The 19,382-nt window shown below is 48.9% G+C and overlaps 1 protein-coding gene across 1 annotated transcript; it reads right to left on the bottom strand.

The window, feature by feature from the left end:
• Positions 1-1,497: 1,497 nt before the first annotated feature.
• LOC125537972 (phylloplanin-like) lies at positions 1,498-16,945 on the bottom strand. The gene is made up of 2 exons (XM_048701291.1): positions 16,780-16,945; positions 1,498-1,847 (listed from the first exon to the last, which is right to left on the bottom strand). Exons 1-2 carry the CDS (start codon positions 16,943-16,945, stop codon positions 1,498-1,500), a joined length of 516 nt encoding a protein of 171 aa, XP_048557248.1.
• Between the last annotated feature and the right edge of the window lie 2,437 nt (positions 16,946-19,382).

The following is a 19,382-nucleotide window of genomic DNA, read 5'->3' as shown; positions in this document are numbered from 1 at the left end:
AGCTGAAGCCGGAAACCCTAGCAAAGGGGGGAATGAGCCACGAGGGATCCATAAGTAGCCGGTCGAAGCCGTGCCCACCTGGGCCTGGCGGGTTGAATGGGCCAACGAAGAGGGGGGAGGAGGCAACACAGTGGGAATCCTAACTGGGCCAGTAGGTACTAGAGGGGGAAAATCGACGATGGACGAGAGGGGGAGGGAAGAGAGGGCCCACCTGGTGGGACAACAGCGGGAGGCCCAACAAGCCCACCAGAGGGCCCATCCAGTGGCCCACTAGCCAACGGAGCGGCCACCAGATCTAGGTCAAGCAACATCGGCGGCACCAACCGCCCCGGGAGCACCGCCGGCGGCGGTGTGGCAGACGGTGTAGCACCACTGGAGGAAGAGGATGATGGGGAGCCACCAAGCACCCCATCAAGGGCGGCGCCCAGAATCCCCGAACCAGAAGAGGCAGCCGAGCACTTTCCGAACTTGCACCGACGACGAGAAACCCGGATCCAGCCAGCATTGAGCTCCGCAGCCACCAGAGGCCGTCCCCTCCCACCAGGAGCAAACTTGCGGGGATGGGGCACAGGAGGAGGGGCCAACGGCCGCCCCGGATCTGCCGGCAAGCAGCGCGGGGAGGGAGGAGCAGACCACGGCTCATCCTCATCGGAGGCGACAGCCCAAAAGCGAGATCCCAACGCGGGCAGAGGAGAGGGGGGAAGGGAAGACAACACCGACACGTGCAGGGGAAAGGGGGAGGGTCGCAACAGAGAGGGGAGGGGAAGGCGCCCGGGCTGCCACCGGCGACGGGGAGGGGGATGGAGGGTCGGGGTGGACGGAGAGCTCCTCGGGCGAGAGGGGGAGAAGTGAGAGCCATCGACTTCCAAATCTCCGAACACTGTATCCATGCACCCGTAAACAGCAATTAAGTGGATGTACATGTTGCTTATTAGGCATTGATGCGGCAGCATCATGGAGCTAAGTCGTCCTTGAATGCAATAGCTCCGGCGGTGGCGTCGTTACTTGCTCCTAATAGTCACGGCCCAAAAAATCGCAAAGAGGCAAAAGGTGACTGACCCAAATATGATATTCAGTCGATTGACATGTAGTCAATCCCTAAAAAGAGTTAATTCCATAAGTAAAGAATGGCGTGTTAGCCTCTAGTAATACACAAATTATGGTGTTAGACACGACTTTGTACAAATACCACAGAGAAGTGAGCTGATAAGCAAGTGACCAAACACAATGTCGAAAGAAGAAGCAAGTAATTAATCACATAGTACTATCACAGACGTAGCTTTATTTTTCACAAACGAACATTGATCACACGACACACTCGGAGTATTACGCGATATGCTTACTTTTGTGCTTCTTAGAAGCGGTAACACATACAAACATTAGTAAATTTTACATAATAAAGGATAGTTGACCATGGGGTACATTGGTAGGTTGGCACGAATTTATTTATTTAGATCTGCCGTGTCTTCAATCGACACGCCGGCAGTAGTCGAGCATCTATACGGCAGAGAAGGGCAATGGGATGATGTTAAGGATGCCGCCGAGGAGGCCACCAACGATCTGGCCGATGAGGCCAATTAGGCCGCCAAGGCCCCCCAGAATGCCGCTGCCGCTGCCATTGTCAATACCCAGGAGCTGAACCGGTGCGGTCAGCGTCCCAGTGACGCTGGCTAAGGACGCATTGCACACGGCCAGCAGGGTGATCACCACCACTTTGCACTGGTTGCCGAGCATAGGGGCGAGCAATGACGAGGTGGCCAGGCCCATTTTCATGGTGTACATTCCGCTGCGGTCCGTCATCCCGCTGGCCATCACATCACGGCCGCACACCATCTGCATGGCGGCGTCTGTCCAGAGCAAAGAAGCAAAGCAAACGTAAGACGGTTGATGAATATATTTGCTTAGGTGGCTACTATGGAGGCTGGCAGACGTCCTTAGAGCAACTTTGGCAGACCCTGCATCCGGCCGGCCCGCAAAACACGTTAGCAGTTCCTGTCCGAGTTAGGTTGGGGTTTTTGACGTTTTGGATGGACTTTTTAGTCCTTTTCTTATACGGGAAGTCCAGCCGCCTCATAAATAGATGAGAGGTGACGGCCGATTGAAGAACACACAATCGATCTATCAATATATCATCTTTTTACCTTTACCTTTATCTCTCTCCCTTGTTCTTCTTCTTCCTCGTTCTTCGTTTGCAGGGTGGCGAACCTCGAGGCCCTAGGGGCGATCAGGTCGACCTAGGGCAGCCCATAGCCGCCGCAAGCCCTGACGGGGTCCCTCCCGGGCATGTGGGGTTTCGGGTCCTCAAAAGCACCCGCCGGATTGCTTGCGTACCGCGCTTCTGGATGAGTCTCCTTTGACGTGAGCTGCGGTGCATCACCCTCGGCGTTGGAGGTACACGGTGATGTGTTCGTGTGTGAACACACTTTTTGGCGACTCCGATGGGGACGAAGCTTTTAACGGTCTTCGGCCCGTTCTTGCTACGAAGAGATCGTCATCTAGGATTTGCAATCTACAAAGGTAATATGAATACCCAATTCACATATGTAGATGCAAATAATGCGTATGTTGTTGCTAGATCATCTAATGAGCATAATGTATCGGCTAGCCCTAGCTTTATCAATCATGCATCTAATTATGTGCAAGGGCCGATGCAACAAAATCTCCATGATTCTACTTCATATAATTTTAGCAACATGCAACATATGTATCCCAACTCCCATGCATCGGCAACCCCACAAATTTATATGCCGATGAATAACATGATGAGTTCGGTTAATCAAGTTGAGACACCCTATGTAGGAACTTCCAATGGTATGCAACAAAGTGTTTCAAGTTTTTATTCATCGACAAATAACTTACAGTACGTTAATCCAAACGTGTCGGTGGATAAGGGAATTGGCCATGTTACTACTAGTTATTTGGCCAATTACCCTCAACCATCATATGCTACACCTCATGTTAGTAATTTTTTAGCACCGTATGCAACTGTAGATGTTCATAATTCGGCCCCGCATCTTTATGGTCATAGTCGAATAAGTGAAAATTTTACAGGAACACATGTGCCGTCATCAAATACTGTAGCATATAATGCATACTCTACGCAATTTGAGAATTTCGGCAACACTCACGAATCATTGCCGAAAGAATCTGAAAGTATTGCGGAGCAATCTCTTCCAGAAGCGGTTGTGGCTACATTAAAAAAGAGCTTGGCACAGAATAAGAGGATTAGTGCTATTTGCCTTGAACAGCATGAAAAAGGGCTATTTCCTGATTATGCCACAATAAAAGCTAGAGTTTTGCAAGAAGATGAATCTTTGCCAATTGATAAAATTGGCGAGCAAAAATATGGTTTTACAACAATGCATATGCCTTCACCTAGTACTACATTATACACCCCCTACACTACTGCAAAATTTCGGCAACACCCGTGTGTCATTGCCGAAAGAATCTAAAAACATCGGGGGGCAATCGTATCCGGAGTGGGCTGAAATTGAGAAAAAGCTTAAAGCCAACTTTGCCGCTTGCCGCCAGAAACAAATAGAAAAAGAATTGGCTCAAATAAAAGAAGCATTGCCAATGGGTAGTATCAATGAAAAAAAGGATGATTCAGAACTTGAAAGTGCTTCGGTTGAAAAAGCCGAATCAAGTAGTATATATTCCGAATCCATCAAATCCAAAGAGGAAAGTACTATTGAGAAAGGGCATGGCAAGCATAGCAAAACAACCATGCTTGATTTTTCTGAAGTTAATGGAACCTACTTCCTGCCCTATGAGTTTCGTACCATAGAAATTGACAAACTTCAAGGACAAGAAAAAGTAGCCGAACAAAGTTCGGTAGAAAAAGATCTTCAAATTTATGATGCACAGAATCACGAAGAAAATTGTGACGCGGTTCTGGGAAGCCATCCAAAAGCAAAGCACGATATTATTCATGACATGCAATCATCATGCTCTCCCAACATATTTGAAGAGGTATGTCTAGCAAGTAATTTACCTATTTTCAGATTTGGTCACAACTTTATTGTTGATGCATCTATTAGAAAAATTCTAATAAGTAATTTTCAAAGACCAATGAAGAAGGGCAATTTACTTGTTAGCAATAAAATTGTTACTAAGCATATCGGTCAATATATTGTACCATTCAAAGAGACTGATAGTGACTTATTACTGCAGCCAAAGCTTTTCCCATTGCTTTATTTAAAATTCATATCTAATTGGGTAGCTTTGCTTGCTTCATACTTGGCTTACGCATGGTCTCAATTGAGACGTGTATGTTCTAACTACTTTGATCTCAGAAATTTAAAGCCAAGGTTAAAATCTGTTGGGAAAACCGATGCTAGTATAGTTTCTTATTTAAGGACATCGGAAAAAGAATGCGAAAGAGAATTCATAGCCGAATGGGAAGATGCCAAATCTGAACCATTCGTTTGCTTAACTCCAAGGCCGTTCTCACAAAAAGATCGGCTAGAAAACAAAAGGTATACCTTTGATTCAAACATATGTGATCGAATCTTTGATTTGTTGTTGAAAAATAATTACATTAGAATTCTTGATCACCATGTCAAGCCATCTATCCAAGGACGAATGTATTGTAAGTTGCATGATTCGTCCAAGCATAATTTTGAGGACTGCCACATCTTTTGACAAATAATTAAATGGGCCATTGAAAAAGGGCGATTGAAATTTGTTGAAACACCAAAGGATGACTAGTCTATTCCGATTGGTCTTGATGGCAAAATTTTTTGCATCGGCTACTTGAAGCCGATCCATCTAAAGAGAAGGTAAAAACTGCAGGTGATGGGATCAAGCTTTCAAGTAAAGAAGTTGTTGATCACAATGAACATGAACTTGAGGGTGAGAATTCCATCGAAGCTACAATGAAGACACTAAGGACTGGGGGGCAATAAGGAAATCCAATGATCGATGAAAGCAAACCAAAAGAAAACAAAGACCGAAATAAACGCAAGTGTAAGGGGTCAAAAATCACCTTCGCTGAACTATTGGATAAATATCAAAATAAGAGTGAAGAGAAGAATGCGTATCGGCCAAATCATGTAAAGAAACCAAGATCACCCCCAAGGCGTAAATGTGAGGATCGGTATTGGCAAAGTGGGAATTTTAATGCAACATATTCATATCCTTATTTTGGGCCCCCAATGCCAATGCCGTGGATGCCTCCCTATGCTCATGTAGATCCATATCCATCATGGGACAGGTATGATACAAGGGCACATTCTCCATCTCATTTTAGACCATCTCATCAATATTATGCAGCTCCGAGAAGATCAACACTTGAACAATCACATGTTAAAGACCGTTTCAGTCGTAAGGAATCGGTCCAGAGCTCAAGGAAGAAGAAAGAGGTGGTCAAACAAATTTATTGTGTTAAAAGAGATCGTCGTAAGAGTGCAACTTCAGATTTGATCTCAAATGAAAAGGAGCCAATTAAAGTGTTGACATTGGCTACTAACGGCAATGAGACGAAGCAACCAATTATTGAGAGTCAAAGTGCCAAATCTGAAGAAAAGAAGTTGAGAGTGCACAAGGTCAAAACAGAATCACAGTCGAGATGCCCACTCGGTTTATCGTATTGGCAAAAGAGGGAATTATGAAATCTTAGTACACAAGAGCTGAGAAAGAAGAACATGGCATGTGTTCCCAAGAAGATCAATCAAAACAAAAGTGATGTGCATGTTTCTATTGCAACAAGTGCGATACAAGTGAAGAAGGAAAAGAATGAAAGCAACAAACAATTAAGCCGAAGGTGCGCATCACAACATCAAAATCTTCGGTTAGCACATCATCCATATTCTTCAACCACCATTGATGCCATTGCCATGGAATTCATCATCAGGTATGATCAGTTACCCTCCCTGGATTTATTTTGATCCATGGAAGCGACATAGTTTTCTGCATCATGAGAGGGTATTACCAAATCTCTATACATTTTATTAGCTACATTCTTTCTTGCTAATCCAAAGGGCCGAAATATTTGATTGCTATTTCATTTGTTTAATTATTTCGGCTATACGTGATTTGGTGAATGAATTCTACATGAACCTTATGTTAATGACCGATATTTATCTATCGCCCTAAGAATATGTCAAAGCATGGTTGATGTAGTATCCTAACATCGTCCTTTGTTCAATTGGAGGCAAAAACAAGGTACATGTTCATTGATATTGCCCTTGTCTTTTTAGTACTATGGAGATTATTTTTGATGGTTAAACTTGTGGCAATGGCCAAGGTGTTGGTGTTGTTTATTTATCTCCTTATGGTGCGCATTTTGTGAAGCCTCATGCCGCTTAAAATATTTTTGCACAATGATCAAAGTCGAATATTCATTGTCATTCGGATTGGAGCTTTGCCTTGCTATAGGTGCTATACACATTGAGGCTTCCGGTGATTTGTTATTAGTAGTGCAACAAACATCCAATGGTTATCAATGTTTTGATGAATCACTCATAGTTTGTCTTGGGGTATGTCTAGATGCAAAATTTACCTTGGTTTTCTTTAAAATTGTTCATATATTTAGACATGACAATTCGAAAGAATTGGCACAACAAACATTCGGCTACTATGTTAATCATGTTGTATTGCATTTCTCTTAATAGCCGATGCTTAGTCTCGTCAATATAGGTAAGGCCGAACCGAAGTCCATAGCTTCGGCCACTAATGAAATTTTTAAGCAGGCGAAAGTAAGGATTGGAGAAAGTATTGTTGATTATCTACAAAATCCTAGCAAAAGGGTGAACAATATGGTTTGGAGGATGACCTTGAGATACATATCTATGGCACTTTATCACCGGATTGTTAATGAAGCTGAGAAGGTTTCACCCAAGTTTGCGTCAGAAAGTTCACACAAGACATGGTCGATATATACTTATCGTCCTAAGGACATATAAATGGCCGATGGAGTGTTGACATCGTCCATAGAACAAACTTGGTACAAGTTATTTTTCGGCATGCTAGCTGTCGGTGTCAAAACCGGCGGATCTCGGGTAGGGGGTCCCGAACTATGCGTCTAGGCTGGATGGTAACAGGAGACTGGGGACACTTTGTTTTACCCAGGTTTGGGCCCTCTCGTTGGAGTTTATCCCCTACGCCTGCTTGATTAATATTGATGATATGGGTAGTACAAGAGTAGATCTACCACGAGATCAAGGAGGCTAAACCCTAGAAGCTAGCTTATGGTATGATTGTTGTGTATGGAGTTGATCCTCTACGGACTACAACCCTCCGGTTTATATAGACACCGGATAGGGTTAGGGTTACACAGAGTCGGTTACAATGGTAGGAGATCTTGAATATCGCATCGCCAAGCTTGCCTACCACGCCAAGGAAAGTCCCATCCGGGCACGGGACGAAGTCTTCAATCTTATATCTTCATAGTCCAGGAGTCCGGCTAAAGGTATAGTCCGGCTATCCGAACACCCCCTAATCCAGGACTCCCTTAGTAGCCCCTGAACCAGGCTTCAATGACGACGAGTCCGACGCGCAAATTGTCTTCGGCATTGCAAGGCAGGTTCCTCCTCCAAGTCCTTCATAGAAGATTGTAATCACCAAGAGTAGTGTCCGGCTCTGTAAAATAAGTTTCCACATATTGCTATAGAGAGAATAATATTAACACAAATCAAATCTGCTGACGTATTCTGCAGTGCGCCATCACACTACAGCCAAGTCCTCTACTCGAATCGTTTTCACCTCAGCATGTTTTGCGAGGTGGTTTTCTTGGCACGTCTTGTCAAAGCAGAGAACGTGTGCCCTTTTTACGGGATTCTCATTAATACGGATGTGGGTAACCCAATCGTGCCCGTTAGCATGTTTTCTCGATTAAAGGCGAGTCCCAAACGGTTACGGGGAGGGCTCTTGGTATTCAACCTCTTATAAAGAGACCAAGGCCTTACTCCTTTTTCCAACCTAAAATGAGTTCACCCGTCGCCTCGAGTTCCAACACCCTAGGCTTCAGATTCCAGGCGCTTCGGACTTTCGACAATGTCCGGTTCCGACCTTCAAGGCCGATGGATGCCCTCCTCCGTCAAGGAGGAGGATGTGCTAAAGTTGAGAGAGGCTAAGTTCCTGACAGCCGAAATTCCGCATAGGTTTCCTACTCAAGGGCAAGCTATTCCCAATCCCCAGCCCGGTGAGAGCGTAGTGTTCATGTCTCACTTCCTTCGGGGGTTAGGCTTCCCGATGGATCCCTTCGTGAGGGGGCTGCTGTTCTGTTACGGGCTGGAATTTCATGACTTAGCTCCAGAGTCCATCCTCCAAATTTCCTCATTCATCGTCGTGTGCAAAGCGTTCCTCCACGTTACTCCTCACTTCGGTTTATGGCTCAAGACTTTTGGAGTGGAGCCGAAGATGATCGAGGGATGGCACGCAGAGTGCGGAGGTGCCGTCATAAGTAAGAATGCTGATGCTCCATGGCCCGAGGGCTTCTTTCAAGAGGAGCTCGGCTTGTGGCAACGAGAATGGTTCTATATCACCGCTCCCAGGAGCGCCAAGTGGGCGGCGCCTCCTGCCTTTCGCTCGGGTCCCCCATCACGGCTAGCGTCATGGGTTAACAAAGGATTAGATTGGGGTTTGCCCAAAGACGTGCCCCTGCTACAGGGCCAAATTAAGGATCTCTTGGAAGGAGACCTCAGTTTGGTCAAGGTGACGCAGGTCATGCTGATTCACCGAATATTGCCCGGCAAACGTCGCTCCCTTCGTCTGTGGGAGTTTAATCCGGAGGGACCCCGAGCTCTCCAGCATTTTATGGGCGCAACGCCCGCGGAGATGTATAGACTGTTCTTCGGATCACAAGAAATATGTCCGGATTTAACCGAGGACGCAGGCCTAAGCTGCAATCGCCCGGATACTCAAGTAAGCAACCTTGTGCCCGGACCTTCTATCCGCATAATCGTCGTAAACTTGCCCCTAAAAGAGCCGTCCTTTTAAACAGGAGTGGATAGCGAAGGCGAAGCTGATCAGGTCTCCGGCTCCCCTTCCTGAAACCAGGCCGGATCCTGTGCTAGTCAGGATGCTGGAGATAATGCCTTTGGAGGGGGAGGACAAGGAAGCTACGGCCTCCTCGAAGGAGGCTGCTCCGAAGAGAGGAACCGACAATTCCTCTCCTAAGGGGAAGAAGAGAGCCGCCTCTGACGACCCGGAAACCATGGCCTCAAAATGGGGGAGAAAATCCTCATCAGAGGGTCCAACGCCGGGGAGTTCCTCGGCCGGACTACACCCTCAAGGGGATCAGCCCTCCAGCGAGCCGTAAGTGGAGAAAATATTTTCCTTTTGAGGGATGAGAGAAATCCTTGATTTTACATCTGAGAAGATTAACCGAAATTTTTACCTTGTAGCTCGGACCTCAGCCCTTCTTAGCAGAACTCATCTTCGGGGGATCTTCTTCCGGAGATGATGGAGAGCGGGACGCCTCCCCCTACCGTACCGCCTAGCGAAGCGGGCGACCTTGAGGTGTCGTCGCGGAGGGTTTCTCCGAATACGGCAGGGGCGGAATATAGCTATGTGCCCCCCTAGGCTCTCCGCATCCGGCCTTCGAAAAAGGCCATAGGATGAGTCCGGCACCGTGTGGTGCTCGGCCGGAGGAGCTAAAGATTTTGCTGGGGCGAGCTTCTATCTCAGAGGAGCACCATGCCTTGATGGGCACGGTGATTGAAAGGATTTCATCCGCAGAAAGCGGATTGCATGAGGCCGTCAACAGTTTACTGACAGGTTTTGAGGTACGTTAGATAATGTACACTTTTGTCAGTTGCGCATAAATAAGATGCGCCCTGTGTAGGTAGTAGCCCCTAAGACTCTGCGTGTTGTCAAGAAATGACGGCACTTAGAGGATCATAATCCCAGGTCTAAGATGTCGCCTTTGAATGTAGGTGGCGAGGTGTCCGGAATCAAACCGGACTAATGATTTGGCCGAACTAAAGCGGCAACTGGACGTGGCAGATGCGGACATCGCGCTTGTCAACAAGCGGCTTGATGAGGCTCAAGGTATGTAATTCTTCGGACGGCATTAGGTAAGAGGAGCTTCATGGCAGTGTCTTACAATGTGTGCGCTTAATGCAGATGGTACAGCCGCCGTGGAGAATCTTAGGGCAGAACTTGCCGGAGCTAAGGAGCAAGCCAGAGAATGCGATGCGGCTGCTAAGAAGGCTCTTGAAGAGCTGAGAGCCGAACAGGCTGCTCACTGCCGAAGCAAAGAAGAGATGGCCGAAATGGCCGAGAAGTTAAAGAGCGCTGCAGACCGTTGCAAACTTCTTGAGAAAGAAGACCGGGCGAGACAGACGGACTTAGAGAAGGCCGTTGCCGATGCCAAGGACGCTCGCTCTGCGATGAGAGCTGCGAAAGAGGAGCTGCGTCAAGCCGAACAGATTGCGGCTGGAAAGCCCTTTATGCTGCGGAGGAAGGTTTATGATCCGAAGTTTGCTCTGTTGGACCGGATGTGGAGTGTGAAGGACACCTATCTGGACTTGGCAACGAGTGCCGCTGATGCGACCGAACACTTTCGAGATCAGAAAGATTGCGAAGTGGAAAAGCTTTTCTGGTCGCAGTTTCATAATCCAGAGCGTTTACTGGCAGTGGATGATCGTTTGGCTCAATGGGCCGAACTGAATAGGTTGTCCGGACTCGCCATGAAGTACGTCATGGATCATCTGTGGCCGGGGAGATCGGACCCGAAGAGTTATTTCAGCTTGGTGCAGCAATTCCTTGAAGGTGTGCCGCGTATTGATGCAATGAAGAGGTCAGCATGTATAGAGGGTGCAAGGATGGCTCTTGCCCATGTTAAGACATACTGGGCAGAGATGGAGACCACCGTTGTTGCGTCCCGAGATTCGGACCAAAGCCGAGTACCTTCCGAGCACTATTTTCAGGAAGTTCTTGAAGGCGCTCGTGTAATAGAGACGCAGTGCCCGAAAGATGCTATGTTATGATAGCATATGTAATTATAAATTAATATTTTAATAAAGTGTAGTGGCTGATTTTATACTTGTGCCTCCAAGTATTGTAAACACCTTCTAATCGGCCGTTTTAAGATATATATATATATATATATCTATATGTATAGAATCTGAAAGATGGCAGTCGTTGGCTTCAGCCCCACACACATAGTGCGGGGGTGCTCGCGGAAGACGCATTCTCACACTTAACCCAACGTCTTGGTCCTACAAAGGAGGTGATAGCGCAGCGGGCCAGGCAACCGGACTATAATGCTTTAACACTTTCACTTAGCCATAGGAGTTTGAAAATGAGACTCTTTAGGTAGCTCCTTGGTGGCCACTGCGCTCGTCCGAATTCGGGGTGTGTATGTGCCTGACCGGGAAGCGGTCCTTCGTCAAGGCGGAGGAATCCGATAGATTCCGATCGGTCATCGAGTGGCTGACCAGTCTGACGCTACATCATGACAGTCAGTTTTCGGCTTTCTCTACTGAGGTGCTCGCCCTGGCCGAATCGGGGGCACAATCGCAGTAGTTCTCCTGGTGCTACCTTAGCCGATAGAGCGGAACGTAAGGTAGCCGAACTCAGGAGCCGGGCAACCCAACATTTGACCAAAGACATGATTTGGAGCTGATGCATATAATGCCAAAACTCGCGACGCCGAACACTCCCTAAGGTGTTCGGTCTTTATGAGTGCGGGCCAAACAGCACTCTTTATTGAAAAAGCCCCTAGTGTTCAGGTACGTGCAAAAATTCTGACGTGGCCACATGCCAAGACGCCAGCCTCCTCCTTGGTTATATTAGAAAGAAAAACAGGGGATGTATAGCAACAAGAGACAGTAAAAAAGGTTTACGCAGGGTCTTAATCTAAAAAGAATCCTTTAGGACGGGTCCCTACTGCACGTCTGCGCCTGTGTCTCTGTTGTGCCGTATCCTGGACGGGCGCCGCACGACGTTCATCTGTAAAAGAGAGGAACTAAGTTGAAAAACGGGTCGTGCCGAATTTTTTTTTAAAATAAGCAAAGTATAAAGTAAGATATGTAAGTTTAAGCTTTATTGTCTCTTATTTGTGTATGCGTGGAGCCCCTTGTGCGGAGGTATATGGCTTCTAGGCCTGCATCAATGATGATTTTGCACCGAACTCGTCTATCCGTGTTCGTGGTCTTTAAATGACCTATTTTGAAGTTTTTTGGCTAGTGAGGCCATTTTGCTGTGGGGCTGTTAAAGCGGCCGCACTATCCTCCGCTTGGGGAGGCGCACTTTAGTGCTTCCCCATCAAATAGATGATGCCTCGTGGACCGGGCATCTTAAGCGTAAGAGATGCATAATGTGGTATTGCGTTAAATCGAGCGAAAGCTTCATGTCCCAGTAGTGCTTGATAACGACTTGAGAACGGGATGACGTGGAAGGTCAGCTTTTCGCGGCGGAGGTTATCGGCAGAGCCGAATGTGACTGTGAGCCGAAGAAAACCCGTGCAATGGGTGTCCGGGCCAGGTATTACCCCTTGAAAGGAGGTTTTGCTGCGGCGGATTCTTGCTGGGTTTATCCCCATGTGCTGTATTGTATCCTGATATATCAGGTTTAGTCCGCTGCCGCCGTCCATAAGGACATTTGAAAACTTAAGTCCGCCAATTATTGGATCAAGGATCAAGGCAGTCCATCCTACATTCCAGGTATTCCTAGAATAATCTAGCTGATCGAAGGTGATCGGTTTTGACAACCAGTGGCAGGATCCTTTGGGGATGGGCCGTGTGGTGCGTACCTTTACGGGCACCGCACGTTTGGTTATGTGAAGTGAGTTCACTGTTTTTACTTCTTGTGGGAAGTTCTTTTGTTTCCTGGTGCTCTGCTGTTGGGGTTCGTCCTCGCCTTCGCTTGGTGTGTCGAGCCCCTTGTGTTCGGCATTGAGTCTGCCGGATTGTTTGAAGACCCAACAGTCTCTGTGGGTATGGTTAGCAGGCTTCCCAGGAGTACTGTGTATCTGACATATCATGTCCAGGATTTTATTTAAGTTGGATGGATCGTCCCTGTTATTCTGGGGGGGGGGGCGATTTTTCCTGATTTTGTCGCGAGCCTATTAATCCGGCGTTGACTGTCGTGCTCTTCAGACTTTTGTCCTTAGTCCGGCGACGGTCTTTGTTGCGTCGCGGTCTTCCGTTTTCATCCCTGGTTTCGGATGTACTTGGGTCGCTGGGGCTGCACCTTGCCAACCAGCTGTCCTCCCCTACACAAAAGCGGGTCATGAGGCTTGTTAGTGCGGCCATAGTTCTTGGCTTTTCTTGGCCGAGGTGTCTGGCGAGCCATTCGTCTCGGACGTTATGTCTAAAAGCTGCTAAGGCTTCGGCGTCCGGACAGTCGACTATCTGATTCTTTTTAGTGAGGAATCTATTCCAGAATTGCCGAGCTGATTCTCCGGGTTGTTGAGTGATGTGACTAAGGTCGTCTGCATCCGGGGGGCGGACATATGTCCCTTGAAAGTTTGCTCGGAAAGCATCCTCGAGCTCTTCCCAGCTTGCAATTGAGTTTTCGGGAGGCTTTTAAGCCAATGCCGGGCTGGCCCTTTAAGATTAAGGGGTAGATATTTTATGGCGTGGAGATCATCTCCTCTAGCCATGTGAATGTGGAGGATATAATCCTCGATCCAGACTCCAGGGTCTGTTGTTCCATCGTATGCCTCTATGTTTACGGGTTTGAATCCCTCTGGGAATTCATAGTCTAGGACCTCATCGGTAAAACATAGGGGTGTGCGGCACCCCTGTATTTGGGTAAGCCGGATTCTGACGATGGCTTCGTAGCGTTGCTTACGAGAGCTTGCTTTCTTAGCCCATAAATGGACCTGACTGGGCCATGATGCGAATCCTTAGGAGGGTCGCATGCCGATTTAGGTGCGGCGCCGCTTGTTGCCTTATGGGGTCGTCTATCCGACCGTGTGGCTTTTTCATTTTTTTTGAATACGAGGGCTCTGAGGCCTCTTTGTCGAATTCAGGCAGTAGCTTTCTTTTCGGATAGCTTTTAGTGCGGCGACTGTCGCCGTACTCATCTGTGGCATTGATTACCTTGCTCCATCTGATCCGGAGTGCATCTTCCGCTGTTTTTAGCTTCCGCTTCTGCTTTTTTAGGTTGCGTGCAGTTGCAATGAGCCTCTCATGGAGATTCTTCTGCTTCATAGGTTTATTTGGCGTGCGGTCGTTCGGAATGCCGTTTTCGCCGTGGGAGGGATGTTCGGTTTTTCTATCCGTGTTGCCCTGTTCGGACGGTTGCTCTAAGGCCTATTCGTCGTCGACCGGCTCGTCCTGCTCTATGGCTGGGTTTTTGTCGAGGCAGGGCTTGGGCCGGCGTTTGCGCCGACGCCTTGATTGCGTTTTGGGGGGTCGATCACTTGTCCTATCCCCTTTTTCCTCGTTGTCGTTTCCCTTAGGGGTGTCCACCATGTACACATCGTGAGATGGGGTGGCTGTCCAATGCCCTATGGGCGTTGGTTCATCGATATCTCCTCCATCGTCATCCATACTGTCAATGTCCTCGGAGCCGAAATCAGGCATGTCGGTTAGATCGTCGACAGTGGCTACGAAGTGGGTGGTGGGTGGGTTTTGAATTTCCTCACCGTCCGTGTCCCACCCTTGCTGACCGTAGTCCGGCCAGGGCTCTCTTGATAAAGAGAGAGACTTAAGAGAATTCAGGATGTCGCCGAAAGGCGAATGCTAAAAGATGTCCGCTGCGGTGAACTCCATTACCGGCGCCCACTCGGATTCGATTGGCAGGGGCGCGGGGGGCTCGGAGTTCGGAGAGGAATCCGGCTCCTTGGAGTCACGGGCCATGCGGAGTGCGGGGTTGGAGTTCGGCTCGATCGCCTCTGAGATCGCAGCCCCTGAGGCAGCGTCCAACCGCTGATCCTCGATCGGCGCAGTAGGTTCCGAATCAATGGTCGAAACCGATGCGTGTGCGGCCTCCAAGGCGTTGTTCGGCGGCAGAGCTATATCGTGCCCATCGAGACAGTGCGGCACGCTTGGCTGTGGCTCGAATCCGTCGAAGATCAAGTCTTCGCGGATGTCAGCCGTTTAGTTTAGGCTTCCAAACCTGACCTGATGGCCAGGGGCGTAGCTTCCGATCTGCTCATGGTGGTCAAGCGAATTGGCCCGCAGTGCGAAGCCGCCGAAGATGAAGATCTGTCCGGGGAGGAAGGTCTCACCCCGGACCGCATCATTGTTGAAGATCGAAGGAGCCATCGGCCCTAAAGGCGACGACACAGAGGAACTCTCAATGAAAGCACCAATGTCGGTGTCAAAACCAGCGGATCTCGGGTAGGGGGTCCCGAACTGTGCGTCTAGGCTGGATGGTAACAGGAGACTGGGGACACTTTGTTTTACCCAGGTTCGGGCCCTCTCGATGGAGTTTATCCCCTACTCCTGCTTGATTAATATTGATGATATGGGTAGTACAAGAGTAGATCTACAACGAGATCAAGGAGGCTAAACCCTAGAAGCTAGCTTATGGTATGATTGTTGTGTATGGAGTTGATCCTCTACGGACTACAACCCTCCGGTTTATATAGACACCGGATAGGGTTAGGGTTACACAGAGTCGGTTACAATGGTAGGAGATCTTGAATATCGCATCGCCAAGCTTGCCTTCCACGCCAAGGAAAGTCCCATCCGGACACGGGACGAAGTCTTCAATCTTATATCTTCATAGTCCAGGAGTCCGGCTGAAGGTATAGTCCGGCTATCCGAACACCCCCTAATCCAGGACTCCCTCACTAGCTTTGCCAAAAAACAGGGGGGCATGTGTTGACGCTCAAAAGTGGCACGTTTATAAAGAGTGGCTTGACGCTATGTCAAGATTAATTCAAACTTACTATTGAAAGTCACCATGAAATGGCTCTTTTCGAGAAGATGAAGATGAATATGAAGATGGTCTAAAACGGAGCTTGGATGTAAAAGTTATGACAAGTTCAGAGATCCTTATGTCGACACCAGATTAAAGAATGGCCAGAAACCCAATGAATACGGCTTCAAATGGAGAAAGTTTCAACATGAAAGTTGTGCGTCTCGTCGAATCGGTTGATTTTGGTATACAAATCGTCTTAATATGAGGTCATATGCAACCTGTGGAGGCAAAAAAAGGTCAGAAACAGAAGCTGCAGAGTCATTTCGGACCGACCGAGTTGATTGACTCGGTGAGACCGAGTTGATCCGGCAAATTACAGAAAGTTACAGAAAGTTGGCAACGCTCACTCGGTGGGACCGAAACAAACTAATCGGTGAGACCGAGTTGATTCGGGAAATTACAGAAATTTAAAGAGAGTTGGTCACGTTCACTCGGTGGGACCGAAGCAAACCAATCGGTGAGACCGAGTTGATCCGGAAAATATCCAAAGATTCCTGTCCGAGTTAGGTTAGGGTTTTTGACGTTTTGGATGGACATTTTAGTCCTTTTCTTGTACGGGAAGTCCAGCCGCCTCATTAATAGATGAGAGGTGACGGCCGATTGAAGAACACACAATCGATTTATCAATATATCATCTTTTTACCTTTACCTTTATCTCTCTCCCTTGTTCTTCTTCTTCCTCGTTCTTCGTTCATTCTTCGTTTTCAGGGCGGCGAACCTCGAGGCCCTAGGGGCAATCAGGTCAACCTAGGCCAGCCCATAGCTGCCGCAAGCCCTGACGGGGTCCCTCCCGGGCGTGTGGGGTTTCGGGTCCTCAAAAGCACCCGCCGGATTGCTTGCGTACCGCGCTTCCGGACGAGTCTCCTTCGACGTGAGCTGCGGTGCATCACCCTCGGCGTTGGAGGTACACGGTGACGTGTTCGTGTGCGAACAGTCTGCTAGAGTTCCTCTTACTCGGGAATGGCGGAGCCACAGCCGCGTTGATGGAGTTCCCGGCGCTGCATGGCACTATGCCGGAGATGATTGCTAGTGGAAGCTCCTTGCCCGCCTCCGCACCGTGCGGCGCCATCATGACGGCGAGGACGAGGAGGGCGGCCAGAAGAGGGCTCTTGGTTGCCATTGGCTTGGATCCGCTTGATCTCTGTGTCGTTGTATGTGTGAGAGGATGTTGTGCTGTGCTGAGTGTTAGACTATATATGTATATGTAGACTTGTTTATACGTAGACTTGTATATACACCTTGTATATTGTACCCATTGGTACTTATATATAATGAGATAGCCGCACTCCCTTGAGGTGTCGAGCAGTTGCCCAATATTCTCGGTTAACATGGTATCAGACTAGGGTTTTATGTCTTCCGCTGCACCTCCTAGCGCCGCCGCCGCGATGGCCTCCTCCATCCCCGCCGCCGCGCCGGCTCCCTCCAACGCCGTCGCGCCGATCGCCCCGTCGTCACCCTTCCCTGCCTCACACCCGCTCGCTACCGCCTGGCGGCAGCGTCAGCCGCCCGGCTATCCACCGCGGGCCCTTTGGTTGGCCGGGCGGGCACGGTGATCTATCGTTGCCGATCGCCTCCCGCGGCACTTCTTCCTCGACCACCGCCTTGGCGCCGCCACCTCTTCGCGGCCCCTGCGCCGACTGCGTATGGGGTGGCTCCTCATCCATACGCCCCTCAGCCCTACGGCGCCCCTCAGCCATACGCCCCGTGGTATGGTGCCCCTGCACCAACCTACGACGCCGTGCCACCGCTGTCCCCTGCCTGGCCGGCATCACTCTATGGAGCGCCGTGTACGTCGTCCCATGCGGCCCAGTCGCACCCGCACTCCTATGGCGCAGCTTACGGTGCCGCATCCGCTGTGTCCTCGGGGGCCCCGCTCGGTTCGGCCGATGCCCCGGCTGCCCCTGGCTACGAGACGTCCTTGTAGCTCGCTCCTCATGTTGATGCTGTTCCGATGGTGGGGTTTCATGCGCCACTGACACATGCTCCTGCGGGTTATGCTCCGGCACCATCGCCGTTTTACTTCTCGTATCTCCTTCCGGTGAAGCTTACGCCGGACAACTACTTGTCGTGGCGGGCTCAGGTGCTACCTCTCCTCCGGAGTCACTACTTGGAGGGCTATGTTGATGGCTCCATCCCGTGTCCGCCGCCGTACCATCCGGCTTATCATGTGTGGGTGGCTCAAGACCAGGCGATCCTTTCGGCCATTCAGTCTTCGCTCACTCCGAGCGTATCGTCGCTTGTCATCTTCGCCGCGATGTCTCGGGATGCTTGGTCCGTGCTTCACAGCAGCTTTGCCTCCCAATCTCAGGCGCGTGCTCACTCTATCCGCACTGAGTTGGGGGAGACCAAGCTCAATGGCCTCACTATCATGGAGTACTTCAACAAGATGTCCGGTCTCGCCGATACGTTGGCCAGCCACTTAGAGATGAGGATTTCACCACCCATGTGCTCAATGGCCTCGATGATGACTATGATAATCTCATTGAGAATGTCCATGGTCGTGAGTGATACGTCTCCGTCGTATCTACTTTTCCAAACACTTTTGCCCTTGTTTTGGACTCTAACTTGCATGGTTTGAATGGAACTAACCCGGACTGACGATGTTTTCAGCAGAATTACCATGGTGTTATTTATGTGCAGAAACAAACATTCTCGGAATGACCTGAAACTTCACGGAGCAACTTTTTGGAAAATATAAAAAATACCTGCAAAAGATGAAGGCCAAGGGGCCCACCACCTCTCCACGAGGGTGGGGGGCGTGCCTGCCCCCCTAGGGCGCGCCCCCCTACCTCATGGCCCCCTTGGTGCCTCTCCGACTCCAACTCCAACTCTATATATTTTGTTTCAGGGAGAAAAAAATCAGAGAGAAGAATTCATCGCGTTTTACGATACAGAGCCACCGCCAAGCCCTAAAACCTCTCGGGAGGGCTGATCTAGAGTCCGTTCGGGGCTCCGGAGAGGGGAATCCGTCGCCATCGTCATCATCAACCATCCTCCATCACCAATTTCATGATGCTCACCGCCGTGCGTGAGTAATTCCATCGTAGGCTTGCTGGACGGTGATGGGTTGGATGGGATCTATCATGTAATCGAGTTAGTTTTGTTAGGGTTTGATCCCTAGTATCCACTATGTTCTGAGATTGATGTTGCTATGACTTTGTTATGCTTAATGCTTGTCACTAGGGCCCGAGTGCCATGATTTCAGATCTGAACTTATTATGTTTTCATCAATATATGAGTGTTCTTGATCCTATCTTGCAAGTCTATAGTCACCTATTATGTGTTATGATCCGTTAACCCCGAAGTGACAATAATCGGGATACTTACCGGTGATGACCGTAGTTTGAGGAGTTCATGTATTCACTATGTGTTAATGCTTTATTCCGGTACTCTATTAAAAGGAGGCCTTAATATCCCTTAGTTTCCGTAAGGACCCCGCTGCCACGGGAGGGTAGGACAAAAGATGGCATGCAAGTTCTTTTCCATAAGCATGTATGACTATATTCGGAATACATGCCTACATTATATTAATGAATTGGAGCTAGTTCTGTGTCACC

This window comes from Triticum urartu, chromosome 2 (assembly GCF_003073215.2).
Source record: "Triticum urartu cultivar G1812 chromosome 2, Tu2.1, whole genome shotgun sequence".
NCBI classification, from domain to species: domain Eukaryota; kingdom Viridiplantae; phylum Streptophyta; class Magnoliopsida; order Poales; family Poaceae; genus Triticum; species Triticum urartu.
The sequence above is the reverse complement of the archived record's forward strand: the minus strand, read 5'-3'. Positions and strand labels throughout refer to the sequence as shown.

Excerpts from the sequence above, each read along its gene's own strand:
- LOC125537972 (XM_048701291.1), bottom strand. The coding sequence starts at position 16,945 with ATGGCAACCAAGAGCCCTCTTCTGGCCGCCCTCCTCGTCCTCGCCGTC. Across the intron at positions 1,848-16,779 it reads TGTGGCTCCGCCATTCCCGA|ACGCCGCCATGCAGATGGTG; the intron begins GTAAGAGGAACT and ends TGCTCTGGACAG.